General features: G+C 40.4%; 1 protein-coding gene across 1 annotated transcript in view; it reads right to left on the reverse strand.

The window, feature by feature from the left end:
• Window positions 1-3,660, reverse strand: part of GRK7 (G protein-coupled receptor kinase 7) — a 104,834-nt gene extending 101,174 nt beyond the window's left edge. The window contains exon 1 of the mRNA XM_073625639.1: window positions 2,902-3,660. Within this exon, the coding sequence (XP_073481740.1) occupies window positions 2,902-3,507 (606 nt within the window). The 5' untranslated portion in view covers window positions 3,508-3,660. The remainder of the gene's footprint in view (window positions 1-2,901) is intronic.
• Window positions 3,661-10,100: the final 6,440 nt, after the last annotated feature.

Consider the following 10,100-nt stretch of genomic DNA (forward strand, 5'->3'; position numbering starts at 1 on the left):
CTCATCCCTGTTCTGCCTACGACAGCGATCGGGATCGTGCCGACCTGCCGCAGTAAAATGACGGCGGCCGGTCAGACACTTTCTATTTCCTTAGATATGACCTATTGCAATTAAAGTCCCATTATGAGGGTTTTCTCCATGTATGAACCTGCCCTGCAAAAACTGTATGTGATATTATATTGGTTAGGCACAAGCAGTTTCTTGGTGTGGAAGGTAATGCCTTGCCATGAAGGCCATGTCATACTAGTTACCCTGTCAATGGCAGTCACTCGCTAGGAATAAGATTGCTAAAGAGACCATTCACCTGCTCCAATAGCATTGCTTGCTGACTGAAATGCTGTGGAATCTCACTCAGCAGCAAGGGATGGAGCAACATTTTGCTGGTTCAACGCTTTAGCTGAAGCAACAGTTTAAAAACAGGTGAGTGCTTTCATCCCCTGTCGCTCGTGAGTTGCCACTAGAGACAAATTTGCTAGAATAGCCCTAGGGCCCCCTCATACTAACCCTCCCACTAATCCCCCTTATATAAATGTGACCTCTTGTTGCATATTAACCTCTTCTGCAGCGGGATTCTCTGCAGTGAAGACCAACACATCAATCTTTGAATTTTGTACACCTTTCACTTTTATCAGGTGACTTCTCCCTCTGTACTATGTCACACAAATATCTATGACACCAGAAACTTGGCTGTGTACATTACTTCTCAGATTTACAGGCTGCTCTAATAGACAACTTATTCTCTTGAGTCTTGAATGACTTTACCCACATAAGGTAACTGAACTACCTAGGTCACATAATCACTGCCTGATTTGTTTGACAGACTTGAGCTTCCCTTGTGATGTAGGGATGCCTTTGCATACTTATAAAAAGAAGCAATCCTATATCACCTCCATAGGTTTAAAAAATTGGGGGAAAAGTTAAGGCTTACCCAGCAAACTGCCAACCCAGTGACTACAGGTCATCATATTTTGTTTTTCTCTCATACGGATGCATATGTCACAGCTAACAATCTCCAAAGTAAATCTGAACACTCTATATATTCTTTTTACAATAGTCTAAAAAAAACAAGCAATAACTATCATTATTTGATACAGTGACCTGTATTTTCAGCAATGAGAGCCATTAAGAAAAATAAACAAAAAAACATGGCTGAAAAGTACAACTAATGTACGTAAAGCATGTGTTATAGCTTAGTGAATTAGGCCTGATGCCCCTTTGATAGACAGCTAAGTAATCTCTCTTTATAGGCTGCTCCATTAATTGTAATATGTATGTTCCCTCAAGGCCTAAAATGATTGCAACAAAACCTGGGGTTTACATCAGATATAGAAGTTTGCTGCTAAAAGGCATTATAATAGATCCCCTGTAGAAAACTGCAGTAGGCTTAATTCACTAAGGCATCACCATAACACAAAAGGTGATATTATTCAGCGCACTCCAAACAGTATGTGGACCAAAAGATTAGAGGGTGCTGTAGTAAAGGCTCAACAGATGGCGCTGTCATTCATAAGGTTCAGAGATATTTGGGCATCACCAGCATACGTCAATCCTACCAAGAAAAACCATCTAGGCCTCTTTCACACCTGAGTAATTTGTAGCTTAAATTTCAAAGCTTTAGAGCACCTGAAAGTGCAGGAGATTTTTTTTATTTTTTTTTTTACGTAGATTTGGGCGTTTTTGGCACATTGACTTCAATGGGAGCAACTGAATACATAAGCTCTGAAAACACAATCATCATGGTACATAACATGATGATTGCATAGTAATGCAAGTCTACCGTCATTCAGAAAGTCTTACTGTACACATGGGTGTTTTCTCATAACTAGATCTGGTTGCTCATCGGGACAGTGCATGCTTATGATAAACCCTTACTTGAAGTTATTTATATGTATAAGATATCATCAAGACAGTAAAGAGTCACTGTGCATAATTTACATTATTTATGTAATGTATGCAAAAACAATTAAAAAATTACTCATCACTATAAGTAGAAGTTTCAAGTGATTATCAGAACAGAAGATATGTACAGGACAACTATTTTGCAGTGTTGTATTCTAACATATGGGGTTATTTATTTAGAAACTTTTGCCACTGTCCCCGTTTGACGGGTTTTGGTGATTTGTGTTTGCCTACTTTAACCTGGGGAATCCTATTATTTCCAGTGGGAATCTAATCATCCAAAATAAAGAGGATTCATCAGATCAGTGGATTTGCTGGACTAGAGAGCTTTTTTTAAATTTTATTTTAATACAAAGCTGTAAGTGTCAGCAGCATCTCCTTTACATAATGCAGATAGTGAAATATTTTTGGGGTCTTTAAAAGACTATGATTCCAATCACAAAGATGTGTCAAGTTGGTAAGAATGGCCAAAAGCAGATTGGGATACCTAAAGCTAACAGGAAGTTGTTGGGAGGCCTAATCTGTCTGCGTGTAGGCAGGTAAGGGTCAGTCCATCAAAAATTTAACTTTAGTTATAGGCAGGGCCTGGTGAGCCCTGGTTCCTAAAATACGATGTTTCGCAACAGCGTTCCTGTTCAGATGGGAGTTTAGGGTGTTCCTTCCACCTTTGCATGTCCCAGTACTCCCTTGTTACATCTTTTATAATATAACATAAGAATACAACACAGAGAGTGGGACTCCTTTATAGTGGTCACGCCAGGTGTACTGGCACAGGAATTAAAATACACATATCTCATCTCATGATTCTCATACTGTCAAAGCACAGTTAGTAGACCTGTAAGAGTCTTTTATCAAATATGAACATAAAACACTGAAAACTAGCTTGCACTTTCAGCAGTGCGCATCATAATATATATGCCATTGCAGATACACAACGTCTACAATACTGAGATGTAAAGTGCATTATATTTTAAATGCAGTTGTGAAATCAGTTGTTCTTACCTCTCCAAAACCACCTTTTCCCAACACTCTAAACTCATAGAAATATTTATGGGTAATTGGTTGCCTCTCAAAGGCTTTCCACTGGAGGAATCGGTCATAGTAATTGCTGTTTTGGTAGGCCTCAAATGGGTCTTTTGCAAGGTAAGCATTTGTCTCCTCCTTGACAAGCTGAACCAGTGGTGGAATCTCAGCACCCTGGGCATTCTGGAGGCGTTTGGAAAGGTCTTCGCTGAAAAAAGTGAGGCGATACGGAGAGTCCTGTTTAAACCTTTTGCTCACCAAAGATTGTAGTAGCTGCTCCTTGGCAGAACCCTCCTCCAGCTCCCAGTCATGTATTTCATCCAGGAGTTCCTGAACCATAAGGTACTCTGGTACTGAGTTTAAGAAGTCTCTGAACAGACGTCGGCCAATGGGCTGATCCACACAGATGCTCTGAAAGTCAAGAGTAATGGTGTCTTTTATTTCCTTGCGACAAACATCCGGCGGGGGCAAAGACAGGCTCTTACGCCTTTTCTGCAACTCTCTCAGATCCCCCTCACTGCTTTTCCTGGCCTGCAAGTAAGCTGTGTTGGCTATAAGATTATCTAGTCCTCCCATATCACACATGGCTGCTGCTGGGTCTTAGCAAATATGAGAAATACACCTTTCTGGGACAGAGGTCACAAGACTTCTACCCTCTCTCCCTGGGACTATCGTCTCTCTCCTCAGCCACTGTGACACAGGTGCCAGCAACAGTTAGCATTAAATACCACTGAGGGATTTTCATTAAGACCTTTGCTTGTACCATTTGTGGAAAGTGACTAGTAAGAGGTATATCTGCTGTAAGGAGCTTTTCTTTTGCTATCTATAGCTGCCGATTACATACAGCAAGGCGTGTTATGAGAGTCAATGGGAGCCCAACACATGTACAAGGTAGAACAGCAAGAGCCAGGTGTGAACCTTCATGGTGAATTATGTACACTAAAAAAAAATGGTAAAGATAAAGAACAAATTGATCAAAATAATAGGTTACCTTTGACAGTCTTGTGGTTAAACTGCACTGTCTGCACTATGACTTCACCACATCATTATATGATATTTTTTCCAAAATAAGTAAAATGTTATTAGGTGAGAAAAAAAATGGAGGTGTAGATCTAGCCAAAGTAGATTTTTTTTTTGTATATGGTAGGAGATGAATGGGATGTACCACACTGATCTGACTATTTTGTAATCTTTTTCAATACTTATTTTAATAGCCATTTGTGTATAGGCCATACAAGTTACTTATCTGAATACCTGATAAGATGACGGTTAAGCCAATGTCCTGTTGCCAAGTCTTAATGGACTGGCATACCTGTACTAGGAGAGAACAGCAGCAGCATTTTAGTATTCACCTTTTCCTAGAAAATAGCCTATTCAGTCAAAGGGCACAGGGGGTATTAAAAGAAAAAACTGTGCAACTTTGTAAAGTGTTCAGTAATATTATTTTCATACCTGTAGGCCATTTGGGTCCCCTCAGAAGCCTGGCCTTAAAAGTCAGAGTTAGCAGCCCCCTATGTCCTAACTTGTTGCTAGGACATGAAAACTGTTGATCCAGACAGTGTATGGCCAGCTTTACTCTTGCATTGTGAGAAGGAGCAGTAAAGCACAGTCACTGTATAGCAGTTGAAGGTGGGAAGCATAACATGAGTATGTAATGAGCAAATAAGGCTGCACCCAGGTATATAATGGATTTGCAACTTATAAATCGGAAACAAGTTTTTATATACAAAGCGATGAGGCCTTACCTATGAAACAGTACATTTTATTGAAAAGCTGCTCTAATTGAAGGGGGTATAGAAAAAGAATCACCCCCCCCTTTAAAATAATCACAATTTGTTGCTTTGCAGCCTGAAATGAAGACAGGCACAGTTTTTGTTTTATCCAGCTGTATTTTTTAACCTATAACATCCAAGTGAAAGATGTAACATCAACATGTCAGGAAAAAACAAAAGCAGAATCACTGAGTTGGAAAAAGGATCACCCCCTTATGGTCAGTTTTTTGTCGAACCATCTTTTGCTTTATTTACAGCCCGTTAGTCTGTTGGGATGTCTCTACTAGCACATCTATACTTTGTAATATTTGCCCATTCTTCTTTGCAGAACTGCTATAGTTCACTTAAATTTGATGGTGATCATTTGTGGACTGCAACAAAATGGGATTTTGTTAAAGGGTCATTCTTTTCTATACCCACTGTATAAACTTGACACAGAAGTGGACCTTGTGGTCAAAGGTTTACTTAAAGAGGAAGTAAACCCTGATGGGTTTTACTTCCTCTTTATACCCCTACAAAGTAAAAGCATAATGGGCTAGTATGCATCGCACGCTAGCCCATTATGTTGCACTTACCTGCAAACGAAGCCCACTGTGCGGAAGCGTCCATTTTCAACCTCTCTTCCTTCCCGGGGCCGTGGACTCCAGCTCTGTGTCTGGCCGGAGTCGCGTGACATCAGTCCCGAGCCAACAGCCACAGCACGATCGTGCCCTTTCTTTAGTGCACCGCTAACGTTGGCGCAAGCGTATATGTAAATATCTCCTAAAAAGTGCAGGTTTAGGAGATATTTCCAGTACCTTATTATAGGCTTACCTGTAGGGAACATGATGTGTAAGGGTTTACAACCACTTTAAAGTGATATTAAAGCTTAAAATAAAAAATACAAACATGTTATACTTACCGCGTCTGTGGTTTTGCACAGAGCAGCCCCGATCTTCCGCTTCTGGGGTCCAATTGCTCCTGGCTCCTCCTCTTCTCCAAGTGCCTCCACAGCAAATGACTTGACCCTATGGGGGGTACTCAGAGAATAGGAGGAGACCTGCTCTGTGCATCCATAAGACTCAGCCCTGCCTCCGCCTCCTCTCGCTCTGGCTGTGATTGACTTCTGTCTCTCAGCCAATGAGGAGGCAGAGGTCTGGGAGAGCAGCCGCTCTCATGCACATCGCTGGATCATGATCGGACTCGGGTAAGTATTAGACAGGGGTTGCAGGGGGACCTGCATACTGAAGTTTTTTTACCTTCATGCATAGAATGGGACCAACTTGTCCCTGTTTATCTGCCCAAGTAGATTACTGCCTTAAGTTTACACAGACCCCAGGTTCATGCTATGCGACAGAAAATGAAATGTCAGAGGAACACCTACCAGCAGGCTAAATGCAAAGAGGTAAGTATTTTAATGGTGTAACTGTTGCTTTATGGAAGCAGCAAGGGAAACAGCAGATTTAAAGTGAATCTTAGAAGTTTTGATTACAAAAGGACATCATGTACTTTTATTTTTCTTCAAAACCTTTGTTACTGCACCAGATTATTTAAATGCTGTACCTGGCACAGAATGTGTTTAGCAGGAATCTTGCAGCTGTTCAGCAGAATACTTTTAGCAAGGACATACAAATAACACCAAGCAACTGCAGCTCAGGACTATACGCTCAACAATCTTAATATAAAGACACTTTTTTTTTTTTTTTTTAGCTCTCAAAGTTATAAAATAACAATAGCCACAGCTAGTTATAATGGTCAGAGATTGGTGAATTAAGCTTAAATTGGGTTTGCTGGTCCACCTTGGACCATACAAGTGCTTCATCAAGAAGCTTGCAAACAAAGAGGTTTATTCAGTAAAGCACTACAGGGTTCAGAATCAATAAAGATATGTAGAGAGCAGAAACCCACAGGATCAGAAATCACTCCTGAAATGGTCTAATTACAGTCGTCTGATTCACTTTATAAATCCTCACTGCTTTTTCCTCAACCACACTGCATAATCCTTTTGGTAATCATGCAAGAAAGGAAATCCCATAGCCACCAAGCTAATATTGAGAAGTGACAGAAAAGTGCTGCACAGAGGTATTCTCTGACCTTTGTAGACTTGCGGTTTAATGCACACACTCACCGGGTTTTAAAGATATTTACAGTGCCTTGTAAAATATCCCTTGACATTTTCCACATTTTTGTCATGTAACAACCAAAAAATGTAAATGGATTTTATGTGATAGACCAACACAAAGTGGCACATAATTGTGAAGTGGAAGGAAAATGATAAATGATTTTGAATTTTTTTTTTTACAAATAAATATTTGAAAAGTGTGGCATGCATTTGTAATCAGCCCCCTTTACTCTGATACCCCGAACGAAAATGTAGTGGAACCAACTGCCTTCAGAAGTCACCTAATTAGTAAAGACCTATGTGTAATTTAATCTCAGTTCTGTGAAGCCCTAAGAGGTTTGTTAGAGAACTTTAGTAAACAAACAGCATCATGAAGGCCAAGGAACACACCAGACAGGTCAGGGAGAATTTTAAAGCAGGGTTGGGTTATAAAAAAAATAAAAAATATCCAAAAATGGAAAGTGTATGGCACAACTGCAAACCTACCAAGACATGGCCGTCCACTTAAACTGACAGGCCAGGCAAGGAGAGCATTAATCAGTGAAGCAGCCAAGAGGCCCATAGTAACTCTGGAGGAGCTGCAGATATCCACAGCTCAGGTGGGAGAATCTGTCCACAGGACAACTATTAGTTGTGCACTCCACAAATCTGGCCTTTATGGAAGAGTGGCAAGAAGAAAGCCATTGTTTAAAGAAAGCCATAAGAAGTCCCGTCTGCAGTTTGCAAGAAGCCATGTGGGGGACACAGCAAACGTGGAAGAAGGTGCTCTGGTCAGAAGAGACAAAAATTGAACTTTTTGGGCTAAAAGCAAAACGCTATGTGTGGCGGAAAACTAACACTGCACATCACTCTGAACACACCATCCCCACCGTGAAACATGGTGGTGGTAGCATCATGTTGTGGGGATGATTTTCTTCAGCAAGGACAGGGAAGCTGGTCAGAGTTTATGGGAAGATGGATGGAGCCAACTGCAGGGAAATCTTAGAAGAAAACCTGTTATGCCGCGTACACACGATCGCACATTCCAACAACAAAATCCATGTGATTTTTTCCGACGGATGTTGGCTCAAACGTCTCTTGCATACACACGGTCACACAATGTTGTTAGAAATTCCGAACGTCAAGAACGCAGTGGCGTACAACACGCACGACAGCCCTAGAAAAAGGAAGTTCAATACCAAGTGCGCCACCCCTTGGGCACCTTCTGCTAATCTCGTGTTAGTAGAAGTTTGGTGACAGACGATTCGCTCTTTTCAGCTTTGTGCTTTTCCGATCGTTACTGCTCTTCAGTTTGTGGGTTCGTATTTATATTACGTATTTAATTTTCAGTGCATTCTTGTCCTTTTGTTTCTGATTTTCAGCTCCGGCCTGTCTGTTTTTCAGTGCTTCCTGTTAGTTTGTTCTGACCAGCCGAACATTTTGAAGCCATGGAGGACACTCACCTTGGACCAGAGGGTTTATAACTACCGTTTGGCCAGAGCCAGAAGAGTGGTGGAGAACACTTTCGGGATAATGGCCAGCCGGTTCCTCCTATTCCTTACGCCAATCAACATGGCGGAATATAATCTTGACCACATAATCCTTGCATGCTGCGTTCTACAAAACTATTTAAGGAGAAATTCAATGAACTATATGGCCTCAGTCAGGCCTGAGGCCGGACTTCAACAAGAAACACTGATGGCGCTTGAAGCTGGCCATCCTGGCTTGCCCCCCCAAAGCGCCCACGAAGTAAGACAGAAGTATGTCGAGTACTTTGCGGGTAGGGTGGCCATTGATATGCAAAACAACTGTTTAAGAAACATTTTATCGAAAATTTTTTAACTTAAACTGAAAGATTTACTTTGATTTACTGCCTGGGTTTATTTTAGCTGTCTCCTAGGTTCTCCAATGGGCTTTTTCTTTTTGGACATTTTCTTCAATAGTGCAAATGTAACTTATTTGATACATGAGGTGACAATCTCTTCTTCAGCGAAATATTATTATGATGTGGGTCTGCTACACACACATCTTGTTTTTGTTGTTAATGTATGTAATACATTGCTGAGAAAAATATTCATCATTTTCAGCACCATTAATGAATTTTGGGGAGTCACGAAAATGGCGTGATTGTGGCAAATTATAAAGCACTGTGGGTGTTATTTACTTAAGGAAATTCCACTTTGCACTCCAAGTGCACTGCAAAAGTGCATTTGAAACTGCACTGAAACTGCACTTGTAGTGCAAAGTGGATTTGCCTTTAGTAAATAACCCCCATTGCCACTGTAAACACCAACTTACTACAAAAATTGCTATTGAGCATTGAAAGAAGAAGCCACACATTGTTGAGTAGAAAACATTTTACTCAAAGCACATTCACATGTGCGTTAAAAAAGGGTTTTTGAACAAACCAACATCTTTGGTTTATAACATTTTTTTTTTTCACATTGTAAATATCCTTTTTTTGGTTAAACAGGCATGTTTCAAACCATAACATCCACAACTCAGAAACTTACAAAGTTCAACTTAGATAAAGTGAAGGCAATATCAGACATGAGTATGTCCAAACTGTGTTGATATTACCTTCATAGATGGGGTGATGTCACCCCTGTGAAAGCCAAATTTTGAAGATGCACACAAATTGTGATTCAAAATGGTGATTTCCCTCCTGATCCCATGCCTAATGTCAACATGTGCTAACTCCCATCATGTGGGGTCAATGGACATGTTTTAGGGGTGCAACCCCTTCCTCTCACCTACTTGAGTTGCGAGGAAGGGGTTGATATCATGGATATCTCGTGATGGCAGATAGCACATGTTGACACACCGTGTGCATCTTCAAAATTTGGCTTTTAAAATACTTTAAAGCTTGTTTTTAAAAGCAAAAATACACGCTAAAACGGTACAATGTTTGTGTGTTTTATATTCTGCCTAAAACATCAATGATGTTCTTCATTTTTTGTTGAACATCATTGATGATTTCCTTTATATTTTCGAAATCACGATTGCACCCCATTAACTCCCCGACGAGGATCTGGGCACTTTCACTTGTGAAATGAGATTCTGTTTTGGGCTTTCCCCTTCTTTAGGAGGTTTTGGGTCCAGGTGTCCTCAGATGTCCCAAGTCTTTTCTCCCCTATGTGAATAAAAAAAAAAAAAAAAAAAAGGTATACTTAGCACACAGATATTTGATGGCAGAAATAGGAATATGAAACATTGCTTGGAAGTGTCGTACAATTGTCTGTTTTGGCAGAGTTCCAAGCTGAAGAAATTTTTATCTCCTTTCTAAAGCTGGAATACTTCACTTTTTTTGTAAAAGTTTCACACAT

Source organism: Aquarana catesbeiana, linkage group LG04, assembly GCF_042186555.1.
Source record: "Aquarana catesbeiana isolate 2022-GZ linkage group LG04, ASM4218655v1, whole genome shotgun sequence".
Taxonomy (NCBI): Eukaryota; Metazoa; Chordata; class Amphibia; order Anura; family Ranidae; genus Aquarana; species Aquarana catesbeiana.